We start from the raw sequence: 21,430 nt of genomic DNA, 5'->3' as shown, positions 1-21,430 counted from the left end.
CACAGATCAAGAGATAAGTCCGTTTTTGGGATTCTTGGCTGGAAAGAAATATGGAGGACATGGAAAAATGACCAGTGGTACACATTATATTTTATCCTGCACATACTTTGCAACATGAACTGGTAGTATTTAATGGCAACTAATAATTCATTATTACACCTCAGAAACAAAAGTGGATATTAGAGAAACACATGGAACAAGAGCAGTATTTCTTCATCATCTAATTATCTTGATAAAGTGACTATATGCTTCATACAGACATCAGCAAAACATGTTTATGGAACTGAAGAATCCCTCAGGCTGTCTCTAGATGACAGGGAGATTATTCAATCCTGGACATTGTAGGGTGTGTGGACCTTCTGAGTATGCAGAGAAATCCGAAAGGAGTTAGTGGAAACTGCCTGGGCCTGAATTTCAATATAGTTCCTTTCACTGTGTTTGTTTGTTTTCCTCCCTCTCAAGTCTAGCTAGTTTCATTCGTCCATTTGGAAGGTGCAAAGAAGAGGCAAAGATGGTTATGTGGTGTTGTTGCTGTTTTAGGTTTTGATTTTTTTTTTCTTAAAAGCTTGCAAAATAGAGTTGTAACAGGCACAGCTTGACTTAGAATTAGGTATCAATTGCAGTCTAGTTAAGAACTAATATACCTTGTAACATCAGCTTCTTCATGTTTTCCTTGTCTTAAGAAGCCTACCCTGACCTCAGCAAGGTCTGGACCTTTGTTTTCCAAATCCTGTCAAAGTACCTAACAACAAACTCCACAAATTAGTGCATTTTAGAGGTAACCACTTCAACTCAAACTTACGAAAAGAACCACAACAACACACCATGTTACCGCTTCCCTCAGTTGAGGGATGCACAATCCCTGTATTTTGGTGCCTCTCACTCAGCCTAGACCCAGCAGAGCCCCCCCTCAGCCCCAGCTCTCCACCCCCGCAGCATTGTGCAGCTCACCTACCAGCGGGCCGAAGGAGTCATCTAGTGGCCGTGAGGACTTCCTGCAGCCTCCCCAGCCTTGCCACTCGGGATCAGGGCACAAAAAATGTTTCTGCACCCTGAACACCAGCACAGCACTGGCTGCAGTCCGCTGGAGGGGCTTCATCTGGAGGTCCTGTGGGTCAGCAGCCACACGCTCCCAGCAGCCAGTTTCACGACGTGCTGCACTAATCCTCCCTATCGTGCCTTAACCATCAATTACCCACTTTTGACCAACGTCAAGGCCAGATTTAGGCTCTCTGCTTCATAAACACATTTGGGAGTAGATGAGGTTGCATTGCTTCTGGTATGTAGCCTGTTGTCCTTCTTTGAGCAAGTAAGTGGTGGAAAGCAAAGGCATTTTCGAAATAACGTAGCTACACACGCTAAGCATCAATTTACTTAGCGGTCTTTACCACTGATTAAGAGGCAAAAGAGCAGAGCAAGCTAACTCACCTTCCCCAGCTCTGATCCCTGCTCTACCACAAATCCATTGCACTGGTTTGGACGAAGCACTTAAGTGTTTAAGCAAGGTTTCTCATCACGGAAGAGCTATCTGCAAATAACGTGCAAAGCTGGGCAAGAACCGCAACACATGAAACAAGTATTTACAGCATGATTTAAAGTAGCACTTCAATAAACAGTATAAGTAGGTATACAAATCTTACTGTTAAACTCCATAAAAACTTGTAATGCTTTTATCAATTCTCTATCCAACAGCACCAGAAATTTAGGGTAGTGTAATTTCATCAGAAATCTTCCAATATTAATCCCTAGAATGGTGATTGTAACCACATAAAAAATGAAGAAAGGGAAAAGATCAGCACCTCCACCCTGGTTTTTCAGATAAATATTTTAGTTTGAAACAAACCAGGATTCCAACCAACTTTGGTTACTCCGTATTTATCTTTGTCACCCGTCCTGTGACAGCATCACAGGCACTTGATCAAAGCGCAAGCTCGTCTGAAATTTCTCCTTCTTTCTGGAAGTCACTTTGCTGCAAAATTAATGCTAGGCTCTGGAAGAAAGTGTTGCTGCTCTTCTTTCAGAGAGAGTAGAGGAAGACTGACGTTTGCCATGTCCATCTTTTCAATTTAAATTCTTGCACTCTTGCTCAGGGATAGACACAATGCAGCAAACATCACACACCGAACACCCTCCGCACCATTTTCTAACACGCACCTGACTCATGCACTTGCTGTCCTACAGCTTACTCTCTGCAGCCACAGCCCCACCCCGGGAATCAGGAAACAGGGCTTCTTCGGGCCTCTCCTGGACAAGCCAAAAGGCTCCCTAAAGTTCATGCTCAACTTCCCTGTGACTCACAGCCTCCTTCACCACTGTCCAAAAGGTGTCACCCAGCTTTATCCATCAACCCCACACATCCCTTGGGAAGTTCAAGTGAAAAGCACTGTGAAAAGTGCAAGTTACCTTTCCAGTACTGTAAAGAAGCCCTGACCTATTTCAAACTGCAGCTGACGGCAGAAAGTGGCGGTTCACAACTATAACAACAGCTGAATAACAAGGACAAGCCTTGCAAGCCTTATTGTCAAGAGCTGAAGAGAAGCTTCCTTCAAAACGAGCAGCAGCTATGTGATGTTTAAAGCCTGTATTTAGCTCAGCCTCTTTCTGCTCTCCCCAGGCAACACCTCCATCTTGTTTGTTCATGGGTCTAGCAAATCCAGTGCTGGTCAGATCTGCTGTACGGAGGGGACCTGGAGGAGAAAGGCGGGATCTAAAGCACTTTGCTGTCTGCAAGGTGGGGACACCTCGCCCTAGCAGGTCAGAAATCACCGTGAGCTGGTTCTTGGCACTCACTGCGCTGGGGATGAGTCACGGCAGCATCTGGACGTTAGAGGACAATTCTGCAACCTAGATCTACTACTCTACTTTTTCAGACCTGACTTGTATTGCCAATAAAGATAACACTGTCATTCTGCAGCCTTAATTGGCCATCACCATACGAAGGATAAGGCTGCTCTTATCTGTAAGACTACTACACGAATTTAACCCATTCCGTTTTTATTTCTTAATTTTGCTCACGTATTTTACATGCAAGATCCTCTTTTGTATGAGCAATGGATGAATGGGTTCACTGCTGGTGTAAAACATGCCAAAAAATTTCACTGGAGGTCCAGAGGGAGACTGATGATGCATAGCATCTTAGGCCAAATCACGTTCCTGCCTCACACCATGCACTGAACTGTGCAAAGCGAGCAAGGAGCAGCACCAGTCATTCAAGACTTTGTCCTACCCTTACAAAAACAAGATGCACACATTATTATATGTAAATACATACACGCACACTTGTGTATACACACGTTTGTATACATGCATATCCACCTTTTTTTTTCAGATACACATAAAAATAAACAATCACAGGAAAAAAAACAAACAACCACACAGCAGTCTGGTTTGCAAAGTAGCCATGCAGAAGAAAACTAACACTGGCAGACTGTAATAAAAAGACAAAATGCAGAAAAAATGCCACCGCCACTCTTCAAGTACCTACCTACCTTTGCGTGTGGAAATTAAAGTGTGAAGCTCTTTCTGGAGCTTCTGCTACTTCTTCATCAGCGAAAGCATGGCTGCATTTAGATAGCATGGCAAGTACCTGGGTTGGCAGTTTCCTTTTGCTGAAAGGTTTGTTATACTGATCACCCCAAAAGATGACCACAATCTTTTCCCACAGACTACCTGAGAGCTTTAGTTAGGAGATTAGCTGTCCTCCTGTTCAGAGATGTTTCACACAGGGAGCATGTTATATGTTCATGCAGAGACAATACAAGCTTCCCAAATTATTTCCAGGTATGATTCCAGGAGGTTGACAACCTTAAAACAAACACATCACTGACCAAAGCCTAAGCATCTCAAGACAGGCCCTCATTATGTCTTCGTTACTCAGCAGCAGAAATCAGCTGAACAATATCAGTCAACAGATGTCTTTCTCTAAGGGCACTGCCCTTACATCACTCCTCAGCTTGCTGACCTCCAGGACAGGCTGAAATACTCCTCTCAGAACTGCTAGCCACAAGGGATTTATCTGCTTTATATTTGTCAACTCATAGTGCAGGAAATCTAATCAGAAGCAACGCAGCAAATTACTGATAATATTTAAAACATATTTGCTTATTCTGAAAACTCAGCTGCAAAGCGGCTCTTCTCCTCCGCCTCACTAGCACTTCACCCATGTATTGATTCACGTCCTTCGTCTCAGCAGGCATCTGCCAGACAGGGGATGTCCATACCTGCAGCAAACGTTTCCAGGTGGAGACTCAGGACTCACAAGCCTTAGTGGAAACTGTTGAACATGCAAAAGGAGTGTTGGACATTCACTGAAAGCCCAGCATCTAATTCAGGAAGTCTCCACCACAGTCTTATACACTTTAAATACACAATGGACAACAGAAGAGTGGGGAAGGCCTCAGCTGTGTTGCTAGAAACTTTCAGAGCCTTTTTCAAACGGAGCCTGGCTAGCTGGCTGCCTTCTTACAACCTTAATGGGGAAAGAAATAGCTCAAACCTACAAACTCTATTGGCCTTGATGAAATAAGAACCTACTTTCTGATCAAGTTCCACCAACGCTGGAGGTGTTACTGGTGACTGCAATTTTTGTCAGTGCACAAAGGCCCAGATGGCATCGGCTCACTCTTTTACCTGAGCAACTGGCAGGCATCTACACAGCTGATTCCTATTGCTGGAGTTACTCCCCATATCACCCAGCTTCAAGGAGCACCATCAGTTACAAAAAGCAAGTAATTTAGCAGAGTGTGAAACACTTAACTAGCTACATTACTATCACTTTAAGCTCTAAAAACACGCATTCTTGTAGCCAGCTGGGAACAGGAAAACTCAATTAAATTATATTCACTTCTCTTACAGACAGTTTCACTTTTGAATTGCTAGTCTGGGAAACAAATGTTTTGCTTGAACATCTGCATAAAGGCACCACTTCAATTTTATGGTATCAGGAGGTTAAAATATTTTCAAAAACACTTTGCATTAGAATAACTATGTAGCAGATGAAAAGGGAGGGATCCATTTTGAGCACCTCTGTTCTGCAGTTGATCCTGCTCATCTTTGGTTCAAAACGCACACAATTGTTCTGGCAGAATATTTTCGGGCTGCTTTTGGAGAAGAAAAAAAAAAAAAAAAAAAGAATATTTCCCTCCTAATCAAGTTTCACATCCAAAAAACCCTCAGCTCGGATGCTGCCAGGATCTCACCTCAGGTTAGCTGGCTGTCTACATCCTGAATCTGCACAGTGCACCGGCTGCCCACGCCATCCCACACGAAACGGAGGCACACATTTTGTTGTACTTTTCCCAATAAAAAAGCATTATAAAGCATTATTCTTGCTACTTACTCTCATTGAGTAGCTTCTCCATTTACAGAAGAAAGTGAGACTTAGTTTCCCTTCAAAAGAAAGATACAACCAAACCAAACTGACAACTGTTTAAGTAGTCCTTGAAATCCTTCTGGTTTTACAAAAGCCCACTGAATTTCCTGCTGTGCAAACTTGATACAAATATTTAAATAAGTTTCCTTTCTCATCCTGAAACTATCATTCCTTTTGTTCCTCTCCGGCAAACACAGTTTTTGTTTTGTGTAAAGTTTTCATTGGACAGCATCTTTTTGTTGCTTGAGATACTTGGAAATATTCAAAAACCCGCGAGGAGCCAACGCGCCGCATTTTGCTGTGGGCTTTCAGTTTACTTTGGTAGGGCAACTGAAGGAGTGGAGATGGTATTTCCAACTCCTAATTCTACTATCTGAGCAACTTCCAACCAAAACAAACACCAATCCTTTAATCCCTTGTCAAAATCCACGAGCACGGATTCCTGTACTTGCATGGAGTCTCGCGGAGGGTAACAAGGCCCTAAACAAATGCACGGGTCTACACGAGCGAATCTCAAAATAGGATCTTTATCTGGGGATGTAACATCCAGCTACCCCAGCCAAAACACAGCCCCAGGGAGTTCACGTAGAAATATTTGTTGTTGCTTTTTGCCAGCACCTAACACGCATAACAAAAGCCTGAAAACCACCAGCTAAAACTTCCTGAACTCCACAAGTCACATGGAAGCAACAATCACCCCGCTAGTTAAAAACAAACAAACAAAAAATTGAAGTACCAGCCACCAGACATATACTCTTCTTACAGGCCTGCAGAAGAGAAACTACTCTCTCCTTTAGAGATGCCCTGCCACCAAAGTTTCAGGGTAACCGATTGTGTAAGTGATTCACAGCAACCCTGTGCACCAGCTCTGGACTTAAAAAAAAAATTAACCAGCACCTTGAATCTGTAGTAAACTGGTGTATTCTGCATCCAGACCGAGCCACCTTGCTAAACTCACCTGTTAAGACACACTCACTGACAGTTTCGTGCAACTTCCAAGCACAGCTCGCTAGGCTGGGTCACATGGAGGAAAGCTCTGCAAGGCAGCACCTACTTTAGAAAGGGTCATGGGAGAAAGATAAAAGCAACATCACAACTGCGACGTTATCATCGGGATCAGTAACTAGCTGATGCTATCTAGACTGGAAGCTATCCAGACTGCAAAAACTCTGTTTAGAGGATGCATACATATCCCCATCAAAACCAAATATTGACAGCAGCGGCCCATTTCTGGGGATACGTCCTTCTTCCCTTCCATTTTAACTTAGCCTGCACTTAATGCTCCAGCACAACAAGCAGTTAAGCTAGCATAAGCCAACTCTGTAGGCAAAAGCAATCCTGTCCCTTGCCTTGCTTCTATTCCCCGCATTCCTGGACCAATTTATCTGGGGACAAGGAAGCTGTTCATACAACATGCCGTGAATCAGACTGGAGAAGGGATCCATCTGATACTGGTCAGTTCCACCTTCAGTAGAACGAAAAGGCTAAGCTAGTAAACCTCACGGATATTAACTATGACCATTCCTCCAGCCCAGTTTATTACACGACTGCAGAAACACCAGCACAGCCCCACAGGGTAGTAGTGTGCAAGCAGCTGAGGCTGGGGCTGCTTCTTTCAGCGACAGTGCTGCCAGGAGACGTGGTGTCCCACTGTTACCTCCATCAAATTCAGGCGTGGGCGTTTCACTATTACCTCTGTCAAATTAGCCTCATTCACTTTGCCAGGGAGCTGTAGTTGAAATAACTTATTGCATCTTCTGTCTGTGTTGAAGATGGGGTCAGCATTACACAGGTAGTGAACTGGAGGTGAAAAAAGACTGGCAGCTATATCCCTCACTCTTCTCTTCGTGCCTACAAACAGAGAGCACTCATTAATTAACACCTTTTCAGTCTCTCTTAAGAGGAGGGGTCGAACTTGCAGGCAGAACATCTCGTGTCCCTTCAGCTCACTCCAAAATAAAGCAACAAATGTTCACAAGCTAACAGAAGGCCAGCTTGCCAAAACGTGATAGAAGCAGCAAACGTTTTGACCCTACCCATGGACCCGGCTGACAAACCAGTTACAGGTGCTGAGGCTTTGGCTCTGCTGATACAGACTGGAATTTTTACAGCAGCCTCCTATGAGTTAGAACAACAATTCTGAAAATAACTGAAAATAAGTCCAAAAATGAGCGAAACAGCACTGCAGTCCAGCAGCTGCTGGCCTGATGCTTGACATCACACCCGTGTTCTCAGAGCTGCAGCCTGTCTGTGCAGGCAAAAGGCAAGTAAAAAGAAGGTAACTTCAGCCAGGAAGAGCTGGGTACCTGGGCCCATATGGGAAATGGGCTTGCACCTGTAGGACAAGCACATTTCCCACACATTTCTTGTGGAAATGTTAGTAAGTTAGTATGGATATTCTGAACTATCATCTCCGGAGCTGACACACTGAGACAAATGGGGGCACATCATCTTTGTAACACCCTGACAGCGCGTCAGGCGCCTTTAACCGTGGCTTTATCCCTCCGAGCGACAAGATAGCACAAGGTTAATTTCTTGAGCACAAGTCTCTAGCAAGAAGCGGGTGTAGGAGCTGTGAAGTTACAGAACGCGCCGAGGCAAAAACATGTAGGGTAGCATCCCCAGCGCCTGGAACCAAACGAGATACAGGGCCACACATGACTGGAAATTTTTATCATACTTCCTATAATGCTCCTCCCCCAGCGGTGGCCACCGACTGGACAGCGAATGCAGCCTGCTTTTCCTCTGACCGTACAGTTACCTACAGAGCTCTTATGGTACAAGAGATGAGCGTGGCCCAGTAGCACTCCAGCAAAATATGCTCCTACGTGTCCTGATAAAAGACCACATTTGTTTCACTTCATGGCAAAACCAGTGCAGTAAACTCTGTGTCACAGAGAACTGCGATGCCTGGGGTATGCTCCGGCCTGGATCTAGAGTGCAAGCAATCCTGAGCAGACCTTGGAGCCTGGGACACGTCCTCCATGGTCCTGAGCGAGGCCCTGCATTTCTTCCTACTCTCCCCGGTCACCCGTTCACCTGACTGGCAACGTGCACTGACAAACAGCAGGCAAATGAAGGATGCCACAATGCAAAATAAACAGCAAAGTGCCACCAGCTACGGACTACTGATTTTAGAGCTACGTTAGAAGGGATGTTGAGAACCTGTTTAAAAAGCTAGAAGCTGGTTAAAGAACCTGTGATGTTTACATCATCGACTTCATAGAGAAAAATGTAATACAAAAATGATGAAAAGTAAAAGCAACACTAGAAAAAGCTTTTCTTTAGAAAAAAAAAAAAAAAAAAAGTTACCCATTTTCTAGCTGAGATATTCTTCCAAGCACTCTCCTTTCTCTCAACCAAGCTGGCTTCCCCCTGTGGGATGCTTGGCAACTGTAAAAAATATATTTTTAACAATGTTTGGTTTGTTTTGTTTTTCCTACCTGGAACTTTATTTACAAACATTACACGATTTGTGTCATTCCTGCACGCATACCACATGATCCTAGACCCACAGTCACAGCTAAAAGGCTGTACAGTCTCTTTCTGGCATTATTCAGCCCATCTGAAAGTTGTCAAAGTAGCTGAGCGCGTCTGCCCTAAGCCGTTTGGAGTGAACTTTACCTCCATCGCCCGTCCTTTACAGCTCCGTTTGTCACGTTTATCCGTGCTTTTCGGTGAAAGAAAAACAAGTTTACACACCGTAAACTTTTATTGACCACAGTCCTTTGCTGCAGCGAGACCCAGCGCTTCCTGAAGGTGCTCTGTCACCACACCAGCAGGAGCCGAAGCATCTCGGCGGGGAGCCCCGGGGTGCGGCGGCCACTCGGGTGGTGCCCGGCTCCTGGAGCTATAGCTCCGGCGACCCCAGCGCCCACGCCACGCGAGGCTGGCACTCACCTCCTGCGCCCGCCAGGTCGCGGGGCTGTCCGGGCGGCCCGGCAGCCTGCCCACCATGCCGCCTGCCCTCCCGCTACGCCGCAGGAGCCCCGCGATGCCGCCTGCCTGGCCTGGCAGCCGCCCGTGAGGGCCAGCTCTCCGGACTCAGGGAAATCTCGCTCTCCTTCATGGGAGGAGTAGCCGTGCTCGGAGGAAAGCGAGCAGCAGGAAGCTGACCTCAGCAGCGCCGACGGGGCGGAGCGCAGCCCGGGCTGGCTGCTCCGAGCTCCCTCCTGGCAGTGCGGCCGAGCCCCGCTGGATGCCAGCCCCGGCTCCGCCAGCCTCTCGCATGGCAGCAGCGGGATCCCGGGGAGCCGAGCGGGGTGCGAGGCCTCCACACAGCACCCCGCAAACCCTGCTGGGGATGGCGGAGAAAGAGGAACGTCAACGCTGAGCCAACAGGATGCACGGCGAGGCAGGCGGGCTTCGGTGGGAGCCATCAGCCGCAGCTTCCACAGAAGAATCAAAGCCCCAAATGGCAAACGGGGTGCCAGCGGGTGTTCCCAACACACAGACAGAGCCTGGGCGATGCCCAGAAGGGGAAAGCAGACATCCCCGATTGTTTACACTTTTTCCTGAGTGAGACGGGATCGGCAGGGGGAGCATTCCCACCCAACGCTTGCTGTGCTCAGCTCTGAACGCTCTCCCCTCACCAGCTCGGCACCACAAGACCCACAGGTACTTTGTGCTGCAGGGAGGAAACGAAAATGAACAGAAACCCAAGCTAGCAAATCGCTGAGAGTCCTCACAGCATTTAAAGCCCCGTCTGACACCCTCTACGCTAGTACTGACAGGAAAAGTGCAAAGAGAAGCAGGACAGCCGAGCAGTTTGCGCTTTACCATTTCTTTCAGTGACTTCCTCTTGCCTGCTCAGTACAGGAGCCAGTGACATGTCCCTAACGCACATCTGAGAGATCCCACTCCTGAGCATTATGAAACCCAGCAACTTTAAACAAAGTATTTAATGACTGTTTTAAAATCCACTGTGTTTTGTCCACTTTTTTGACCCCTACTTCGAAGTATTTCCTATGCTCGGTCTGCAGACCAAGCCAGCTGTTTCCCTGCAAGCAGGCAGAGCTGGCTCACCCCTTGCCAATACACGAAAGCAGATCTTGCTGATCATCAGCTAGCACTTGACACTGCTTTTCAGCCATCATCCTGCCACCTCACTCTTTCCTTGTCTTTGTGCAGCCTGAGTAAGGACAGTGCAGAGGCCACACGGAGGGACAGACAGGATTTCCTCAAGGAGTTCCTCAGTGCTTTTCAGATAAAAGTGCAGGGAACAGTGCAGAGATGCCCACAGTACAGAGGCATAACCACAGCTCTCCTCACCTCGCTGCAGAGCCTGACCCTCTTCACTTCAAGAGTGGCCAGACAGGACTTGTGCCTTCGTTTGCAGCCTCCACGGCTCACGGCCTGCTTTTGGCAACTGCAGTTAATTTAATTCACCGGGCTGTAAATTGCAGGTTACCTATGCAGATGTACATCCCCAGCTACAGCTCCTCTGATGGAGCACTCAGCTCTGACAGCAGTGGATGCAAAGCCTCATTGCAGCAGCATCTTCAGGTGCAGCAGCGTCAGCAGAGCCGCAAGGAGACTGAAGGCAACCTACATCTCAGCACGCGGACTAGGCCGGCCAGGCTATGAGCAGCAACACGCCAGGTCCCAGCCACCTGAACCTCGACACATGCAGTTCAGCAGCTTTATCCTTCTTGCTGCACGTGCTGAAACACTCTGGTTTCATCTCCAGAACTTACTCGTTTGTTTTGGGAAATTATTAGCACTGGAGTGGTACACAGCTTCTTCCTTGCTAAGATGTATTTTGAAAGCAAAAGTGTATTGGAACTAGGAGTGTAATTGATACACTCATCTGAACAGATTTAGCAAGAAACAAAACCAAGAGTCCACAAAAACCACATGGGGTGCTGTTCTGGTGGTGGTGTGTGGACAAACCAGCTGGCAAAGCTAAAATACAGGTAGGTACATGAGTTGAGAGAGAAGCAGAAAAGACGATCCCAAACCTTTTCTGATATAATTGCTGTTACGTGAAAGCCTGTGCTTCTCTTCAAATCAGAAACCACCACCTGTGCAGCACCATTCATCACAGCTCTCTGAGTCCACCAGAAACAAAAGAGCTCCCAAGCCCACATCCCGTCCCAGGCTTATCCTGTGTATTTCAGAGAAGCTGTTTTCTACCTTTGCTTTGCACAAGGGAGAGTCTACAGCACAGAGCAATGTTTCTTCCCTACTATTCAAACTCAGATAAACTTTGGAAAGCACACTCGTCAGTTGCCACAAATGCTGGCCAGGTTTGCTATTGCTAGTGTGCTAGCCTCCTTTCCTCACTTCATGTACACATGTACACCAGACAGAGTATTTCAAGAGATACACAAGACCAGTCTCTGGCAGTCTTGACACTACAGTCTAAGACAATTTATTCCAGCTACCCAGAATACCAGAAGCACTTTAAAAAAAAAAAAAAGTATCCTTAGTAACTAAAAATCATTAGACAATTTATGAGCTAACAAATCACTTAAGATATTATTGAGGTTAAAAATACGCTCTGATTTTATCCTGACACTGTAACAAACTAAAACGCTCTCATACACATCTGTAAGTAACTTTTGCTATTTACTTTGCAAACCATTTATTGCTAGTGTTCTAGAAGACCTCCCTCTATCAGTCTCTTACTCATCAGCCTCTTACTACTGAATGGACGTGATCCCTAAGATGACAGGTCATACAAAACAAAGCTGGGGAAACACTGCCTGAAGCATTACGTTGTTTTCAGTACAAAAAGCTCCATCTCTTTAACTCTGACATTTTACATAAGAAGCTTCCTTGAGAAGCTAGAGTAACATCTGCTTGTACTTCCAAATAATTATTCTCTGCATCTTTGCCCCTCCCAAGCTGCCTTGGCTGAGGTCATCAAAACAACAAATACATTTTGAATCAAAGTTCACCATTTCAGGAGCCCGACTGTACAAGTCTTCTCCAAGTGAAGCAGTTTGTGCTTAATGCTACCAACCAGTTAGGCTCCTGTCACTATCTGTGCTGGCGAGCATTATTACCCTGTCCAGAGGTCTCTGGCTTCAGTGTAGATACCGCATTAGATCAGCAGTTTCTACACTGTGGTTGCTATTTCCTGGGGGGGCTGCAAAAGTGACTATGAAGTTTAGTCAGTTGTTGGTAGGCTTAAATTAGTTTATTTCAGGTATCCATGCACTTACCGGATAGCTTTTTTCCCTACCAATGTTTTCAAAGTAACAAAAGAAGTTGAAAACTTACTACCTTAAGTTGCATCGACTTTCTTCTTTCAGGGAGAAGATAAATTTTTGAAAACAGGCATCAGAAAGGATCATCTAACATAACATACATGTATAAGCATCCTGTTGCTACTAAATAGGGTAAAAACCTACCTCAGAAGGAAGGCAAGTAGGAAATAGCAAGCACCTCCAAGTGTATGCACGCCTGTGCATTAAAAACTCACACACTATTAGAAATTCATGCACTTCCAATTAACTAGTTCTGTACAATTTCACTACTAACTTGATTTTTATTTTTTGCTAAAACCACAGCTGTGAAAATCTGTTTATATTTGGTAATTTCTGATCCCTCATCCCGCACATTAGAGTCAGGTAGAGAGATTAGACACCAAACTGCCTCTGTTAAAAACAAAACCAATGACAAAAAACACATCATCACAAACAAAGCAAAACAGGAGGTATCTTGGTCCCACATTTGCTTGGGCCAGCACTACTCTTGTATTCTGAGCTGAAAGGCTGACTTCTCCTGGCCTGTTACTCTGCTGCTTTACAAACATTAGGATTACTTAGACACCAAGATGAGGAAGACCTGATGAAAGAAGATACAAAAGGAAAAAATAACACTGATGAATCTTGCATGGTTCAAAGTTTTCTCTTGCTAACCAGCAAGTAAATATAACAGCAAAGGGGAGCAAACAATCATTTTGAATATGTCTGAAAGACTCAAAAACATAACCTGGAAGTGACTGTCCATTACGACATGCAAACAATTCTCCCATCGATCAAGTTTGCAACACCAGTTAATCTTGGCTCCTATAAAATTCAAACGAGAATGGTGCTCACATGCATACAGAGTTTGCAGCAATATCAATAAATTATGATCTCCACTAAGCTTCATATTTTATTCCAATCCCACGAACAAATATAGTATTTATCTCTAATTCGAAACAAAGTCACTACTCAACTCGAAAGGGATACAATCTCCCAATCCACCCCTTGCATCATTCTGCAATACCACACAGTCCCTACAGGACGGAACAGGTAAGTGAACTCATCCGCATTAATAAAACATTCCAAAAAACACCATCGACAACTCGTGCGTTCAGAAATAGCAGAATCTCCAGTTTGCTTGGAAGTTTTATCGAATATTTTCATCTATGCACACGTACACACAACAGCATCCTAGGCTCTGCAGCATGCTAACAGCATACATGCAACCGCAGGTCTGCATCACCTGGACGCCACTTCCCCATTACGTGCTACACACACAGTGTCAGAACAACTTCAGGTGCAAGCATCGTTCACACATCATGCAGAAAATATCAAAGCCAAAAATCCGACTGCCAGCAGCATGCTCGCCCTTCTCCTCCTTCCCCCGCATCGTTCTCTCAAGAAGTTAATTCCCTGCTGCCCTCTGCTTTACAGAAGGTACCCTGATGCACGACACAATACAATCCTATCACAGTTGCCCCCTTTTTAGCTTTATTATTATTCCAAAAAGAAATTTAGAGATGCACAAGTTCACTTCTCACACTGTAAGAGCACATATTACCTGCAGCACAAACAAAAAAAACACCAAACCTGTTCTCCCTGAGATTAAAATGCGAAGCAGACTTCTCAAAAAGAAAACTGCATTGGTATAAACCTCTATCTGTGAGTTCTCTGATTAGAAACAATTAAGAAGACACACTTCTATTTTACTTAAAAAATAATTTTAGAAAATCCACTTTTCTTCCTAGATGTACTGCTGCAATTCTGTAAGCATATTCTTAAAAGACATACAAAGGTTCAAAGAGCAGTTAGAAAGAAAGCCATTTTGCTCCGCTAATTTGCATTAAGTTTTATGGTTCCTATCTTCCCTCCTAAATGGAAAACTAACTGTAATAAAACATCAAGCCCAATTAGAAACAGCCACTACACACAACTATTTACTTGAATGATTTCCTTTAGAGTTTTCACAGAATCCTTCAGTGGGTGGGCCAAATCTTGTCATCTTCAGAAAAACTTCCTCCAGCTTCACACCTCATCCACTGAGCGCTTCACTGAATTCCAATCTTGAAACATTTAAAAGTAAATCTTTCAAATTTAAGTTACTTTAATGAAGTGCTGGAAAACCACTGTCACAGCCTGAGTTCTGTATACAGGACACACACACACTGCGGTTGATTTTTCATGTTACAGTATTAGCTTGCACATCAGAAAGCCTGAGTTTGGCACGTAGCTGAATGTTAATAATTAAGACAGCGATCAAGTGCAATGTGAGATGTCCCTTCCAGAGCCAGAGTGCTGCAAAATCAGATTTTCTGGAGCTTGGTCCCACTGGTATCCCATCCGCCGAAATCCTGAAACCTAGCTTCATTTTGGGCTGTCATCTGTGACAACAGATCCTCACCAATCTGAATAAAACCTGACTGACTGGCATCCCCACCATGGCTAAACTCCTGTAGTGACAGTCGTGACCATGGCCAAGGACCAGCCACCACGGTGGATCGACGAGATGAGCATTACCCAGCCTTCAGCTGCTCCTTTGTTTCACCAACCACGACTTCCTCCCTGTGCTCACGAACTAACTGAACTCCAGGTGCTCCTGCTAAGCCATTAATTAGCCTTGGCTAATAGCAAGCTGGCTTTAAAAACAGCCCATCGTTTCATCTTCAGTAATAAACGTTGCTTACGGTTTCATGCACCAGAGCACGTGCTGGCTTTAATATCTCTCACCGTAATGTCCACTCCCATCCAAAGACCTGCCTCTGAATCCTGAGTTGTGAACCAGTGGCTATCACCCGTTCCTCTCCAGCTTTGAGCTTCTCTGTGTTTTGCCAGCACACTATCTAAAACTGAATGAGTCATTTTTCTCATTCAATCAAAAAAGCATGCATTTTCTTTTTTGGTCTGTGGTTTTTCTCCCCAGTGTTTGTGTGGGAATCTAAAGTTAAAAAAAAAAAAAAAGTTTCTATTATGCAACATTAACTTTACTACAAAAACACAAAACAGATTACCAACACTGTAAACTGACATTTCAAACAAGCAAAAAAGCCCCCACAAAACACGCAAAAAACATCCACAGCAACATTTCCAGGTTCAGCCATAAAAAGTGAAAAAGTCCTATGAAAAGTACTAATTGGTGCACGCCCAAATGCAGCAAACCTCTTCATCAAGGAAAACCGTACAGGCCTCCTGCATTCAAGCCTAAAACACATCTGTGGGACACCACAGATGAGGGGTGGGGCTCCTCCTGCCACTCCAGCCCGAACACAAGGAACGCAGATACCACTCTGCACATTAGCTACCTGCCTGGATAAATTTAGCAGAGTAATAGCATCCATGTATTGTGAATTAGGGAAAGGCCAAAGGTTATTTTGGTTTTGATTTGCAGGAAGAAAAAATCATTGGTTTAAGCCAGACCTCCCGTTACCAAAGGATGTAATGCTTTACAGATCCCAACGACGTCCTTGATCTATGCAGGAAGGCAACGCAGGCTCCAGTTGTTAGGGTAAAACACTGGCTCACCAGTGACAGGTTCTCCTGTTCCTGCACCCGTCCTGCACGCCTGAAGTGGAAGGCAGGTTAACAAGAACGGCTGTTTCCATGAAGACCTCACACCGTGAAACACAGCAGCCAGAGGGTACACGCTGCCACTTCTGCTATCCGTGCATTTAACCTGTCCCAGAGAGGTACAATAGCCCACGGGAGATGGAAAAGCCCCCGGCTGCTGTGGTTAAGCCCCTGCCTCAATCCCTGGATGCTCCATGGACCTGCCAGTACAGAAAAGGAGAAGGCCAGGGGTGCGGGCAGCTTCTGGCTGCAGTGCTGAGTTTAAGTGAGAAATGGAAAAGACTGCTTTAACAAGCAGCTTGGAGGAGTTTAATGCCTTCCATGCCTTCCCCAGTGCTCAGTTTGTTGTTAAAATGATCCCACGATTATAACATGATCTCTTGACTTGTGTGTGGGTGCAGATTGCAAACTCAACGGTGTCACTTGTAGACCACTGTGGTGTACAAGGTGTACAAACCACATGGACACACACAATTTCCCAACTACGGATACTTACTTAAATACTCAACACTGTAATTGCTGTTGTTTATTTATTTGTTTTAATCCTACATTCTCTGCATAAGACTGGCAAGAGAAGAAAGCTATACACAGCCTTGAAGGCTCACGCTGCTGCAGGAACACAAGGCCTGGCTCAACAACTGGAGCACTTACTAGTTTAGTCACCACATTTACAGCTCCTTGTCACGTGGACGTACCTGACTTCCTTCAGGTCACTAGAAGACCAGCTTGATCTGTTTAAGCAGGTGGCAACACCACCTCCTAGACACTCCACCGATTGGCACTCTGCTGCTGATAGTTGAGATAAATGCAGGTAGCTCGGCTGCAGCGCTGACTGACTCCTGTATTTCACATGCTTTCTTAAGGATTTTCATTTCCAGTTGTGGCTTCTTTAAGGGAAGGTGGAAGAACGGAGTAAAAACTCTAGCTTGAGCACCAAAGGAAACGCACTGGTCCTCCCTTGCCACCCCCACTCCTATAAAACCCAGGAACAGGCCCGCTGATCAACCGAGTTCATCCCCAATGAGTTTGCTCTTTCAATAACCGCAACAAATCTTAGTATCAAAATAAATACCAAGTTAATTGAATAATAATTTCCCAAGAGAAAGCACTGTTTTCAACACCCAGTGTTATAAAAGAAATCCATAAACAGGATTTGCAACTTGCTAGGGTAGGAAGAGCTGTTCATGCAGCCCAACCAGATCTTGCAGCCCAACCAGATCTTGCATCCCAAAGGGGCGTCCACAACGTGCCCTCCTTGCATATGGCACCGAGCACCAGGGACTGGCACTGACGACTGCGGGTGGTTTCAGCAGCCCCATGCTCCTAGACACCGAAACCGGATTTAAATAAACTAAGCCAGCACAAGGAGCAGCCGCTGCAGCATCCCAGCACTCTGCGTGAGCTAATTTACCCTTACTCACTGCAAGTTAAATTAGCGGGCGCAGAGCTCCGTGCTATCACTGCCAAACCACTTCTGATGCTTGTTCTACCTTATTTAAGGCACGCTCAGGTAAACTACACAGCACAGCAGTCTGCAATGTAGACGTACCCTTAGGGTCTGACGTTATGCCAGGTTGGACTTGAAAATGCTCCATTTAAAGGAGGTGCTTCTAAAAAGCTGGTAGTAAACAGTCCTTTGACTTCTTGGAAAGACCCTGGGTCCTGCACAGCCAACTGCCTAGATCTCAAGCTTCCTCAAATTCAACTGCAAAACACACTTGGGAGGGACAGAGACAACTCTTGGCCTTGCCAATAAACAGGCAGTACATCTGCCTGTTTGTCTTTCTGGACTCTGTAGTTGTGTTGGGCATTTAACACAGGCCAGCGATGCCCCGCATTCCCAAGGAGTTCATGGAGAAGAGAAAGCACTCAGCACCTCGGTAGGGGATCTAGTGGATGGGATGACTTCAATTGTCCCCGAATTAACTAAAATCAACAGAATAGCTGAGACTTTAAAGACAGAGCTTGGCAGATATGGAAGGAAGACCCCGGGTTTCCTGGAAGAACATATTTACCCTGGCAAGGCACACGTCCTGTGTAGTCCTCCCCACCTCTCATTTCTGCTAATAACACCGTGATTAACTGGAGTTACACAGCAAGAGCAATCAATTGCCAAACCATCCTGTAATCTTTATCAGGCCACCCAGTTTATTCTAACAGTTAAGTACACCACCAAGAAGAAATTCTCTTGTGACTTTTTTAAAATTTATTTTTTTTAACATCACAGCTGAGAAACACCACCCAGTGTCTATTGTTCTCTGGGAAGCTACCATTCTGGCCACTAAGACGTGCTGCTATACACTCTGCAGCCTCTTTTTGTATTCACTCTGATGAAGTTGAAGTTGCTCTGTCCCATGCCAGTATTGCCCCAACCACTGACTTTCTATGAACAAAGACCAGCAGGGCTCAAACTTCACCGTGCTATAGAACTCTGAACATCCACCAATACCATACGCCCTGCAAGCCCATCAAGGTCCACAGGGTTGGGGTATAGAAGAATAACATCTTAAAACCTCATTAAACACCAAACATCTCGATCAATTCAAGTTTAAAACTAGCTTCTTCCATCATGTGTACATAGAGGTACGTGGTGTTTCTTTTCCCCTGAGTACTGCAAGTCAGCATAAGCACTCTGTTGCTTCTCACTGAGTTGTAACAGGAGCAAAGCATCTCACTTGAATGACTGAAAATTTCAGAAAGCACTAGTGACAAATATAGCAAAGTTTCTTTCAACAACTGCTTAATAATTCACAGCTGATAGTCATTCCACCTGAGTTCTAATAGAAAAATCAGTCCAATCCTACTGGCATGCAACTGTTTAAATGATACACCTTTTCAAGTGCATATCACAGATTTCAGAAGTATGTTCATCAAATGCTGAATATTCACGTAATTATTTACATAAACATCCTAAAATAATGATTAGGAAAGTGAGACCTAAAATTCTTTTCAAACTCCAGTGGTTGCTCTTCTCACCTGCCCTGCAAATCACAACATTTTCCCTTCAAAATAATAAATACCTGAATGCATGCACTAAAGTTATTTCCTGTTAGGACCGACCTGAACCATTTCCTACATTCATGCATTTCTGCAAATTGGAGCATAAAAAGAAATATTTCTGAAGCTACACTATTTGGCAAGATAATGGTATATGCCACTCCTTTACAATAGTTGCCGAGAACATTCACCTCTACATCTCCTCCTGTGTCCCCCAGTCAGTAAAGCAGGTAGGTATTCTACTGGCCAATTTTACTACAATTGAGTGCAAAAAGTCTAAGTCACTCCAAAGGCTCTTCATTTTTTTTTTCTAATATTGCTAAAAAACAAAACAAAACAAAAAAAAACAAACAGCACCACCACCATTTCATAGACAGGCATGGGAGAATTGTCACTCAATTCACCCCAGGTGGCTACTCCAGGTGTATCTATAGACTTAGACTTTTTTTTTTCCTACAACATAGCAACGCAAAATTGACTGGGAAAGAAGAAACTGGAATTTCATATAGGAGTTGAACTATTTCTACTCCTAGTGTCTGTCTAATAGGTACCTTTCCTAACCGTACTCATTTTTGCTGTAGCCCTACTGAACTGCATTGCCTGTCCTCAGACATGGGGTTGTTCAGGTTCCCAGAGGTACCTGGCCAATACAATAAAATTGTCCTCTCGTTCAAAAATAAAAATAAAAATAGGACATTCACAGATTTAAAGAATATAAAATCTCTGAATATCAATCAAGAGATTCACAGGTCTCAAAACTAGTCTTATCCAGGGAATCAGGGCCAATTCCTTCACCTTAACTGTTCTGTTAACTGTTACTTCTGCCTACTAAAAGCATGGCAGTCCACACGTTATCTTCTAAGGCAGGCCAGAGAGATCCTACAACAGGAGACCTAGAACCAAAAGTGCAAGGTTAAGCTAGTGTAAGTACAGAACCACAGGGCTCTCAAATGACATCTTTGACAAGACATACTTGACTAAGCCCTTCCTTTGGTGGTGCTTCTCACAACCTGATCACAGAAGTGTTTCAAGAGAGAGCAGACCACCAGCAGGTAAATGGAAACAAAAGCAAGAAAAGGTGAAACAAGAACTCCAGAGGATTGGGGCAGTGAAAAGACGGCAAATAAATCCCCTGCATTTCAGCCTGATGCACTATATACTAGCCTACAGTCTCACTAATTAGGATGAGCTATTTTCAAGACTTCCAGTAATCCCCACACTTGGATATTTCCAATGCTGGTTTGATTCTTCAGTTTCCAAGAGAAACATCTCTATGGCCTCATTAGAGCAGCAAAGGATTCCTTCACTCGCGCAGTCCTGCAGCCCCAGCTGCTGTGTCTGTCCTCGTGATCATCATCCCCATCATGTCAAGGTGAGCCTGCGTGCTGGAGATGGTCACTGCCAATTTGTTAAACTGCAAGCCTCGTATGCCAGCTAGCTGCTGCAGGGCTGCAAGCCCACTCTCTGCAGCAACGATGCACACATTACAAGCAAAGAAGCAGCACCGAGTGAAAACGAAGGTCCTTCTTGTTGACTTAGTAAGAATGCTCAAACTTCTTTTTTTTTGAAGGAACATTCTTGAGGACAGAATCTTATCCATTTGCCTAAATTATTCAGAAGTGCAAGCTGGGTTTCTGATGTTCGGTCTAAATTGCTTATGATCCAAATGCATGCAATTGGCGAAATTGATTCGTTACCTCGACTTTCCTTCAGACCACAGCTCTGGTGCAGAACAGTTAGCTCCTGCCACCTTGTGGGACTCCATGGATTTCCCTGAAAGCCTATTTCAGCGGCAAGCCCGTGAAAACAAATGAACATTTAGGAATTACTTTCCCTGAGTTACACCGTGGTGAATGTTAAAATGAGAGAGAAATATTTATGGAGAGGGTATGCTATTTTGAATATTTTCTGGTTCATTATTCCTAGCATTGTTTATATAGTTGAACTGCTGGATCTAGTAATCACATGGAGAGTGTTTTAAATATTTAAATAGCTGTCAAGAATCCTAAGTTTTGGATAGGCTCTTTGCTGATGCATCCAAGTTTAAAATAACACTGTGATCAAATACTTGTCACCAACAGTAAATTTCACATATTTGAAATAGACTCCACATAGAAATATGAATTTAGGCTGAAAATCCATGTAGTCAGGTGCAATTCTGAAACCCAATAATAATCTTAGTCTTATAAGGAATTACATATTTGTCTAACTGTTAACATGGCAATAACACCTGTCCAGTTCTCCCAAAAGACCTGATTCTACGTGATCACTTAACTGCAAGTTGACAGTTCATTTCTAGCTA

At 44.5% G+C, this 21,430-nt stretch overlaps 1 protein-coding gene across 32 annotated transcripts in view; it reads right to left on the bottom strand.

Moving 5' to 3' along the window:
* The window catches only part of BBX (BBX high mobility group box domain containing), a 148,024-nt gene that overhangs the window by 106,565 nt on the left and 20,029 nt on the right, over window positions 1-21,430 (bottom strand). Inside the window, exon 1 of one of the 32 annotated variants that reach the window (XM_027449514.3) lies at window positions 9,272-9,477. The exons of 30 other annotated variants lie outside the window; for them this stretch is intronic. In XM_027449514.3, the coding sequence (XP_027305315.1) occupies window positions 9,272-9,328 (57 nt within the window). In that variant the 5' untranslated portion in view covers window positions 9,329-9,477. Of the gene's footprint in view, window positions 1-9,271; window positions 9,478-21,430 lie in introns of those variants that run through there. One more of the 32 variants, XM_027449493.3, reaches the window with a different exon arrangement.

Source organism: Anas platyrhynchos, chromosome 1, assembly GCF_047663525.1.
Source record: "Anas platyrhynchos isolate ZD024472 breed Pekin duck chromosome 1, IASCAAS_PekinDuck_T2T, whole genome shotgun sequence".
NCBI lineage: Eukaryota > Metazoa > Chordata > Aves > Anseriformes > Anatidae > Anas > Anas platyrhynchos.
The sequence above is the reverse complement of the archived record's forward strand: the minus strand, read 5'-3'. Positions and strand labels throughout refer to the sequence as shown.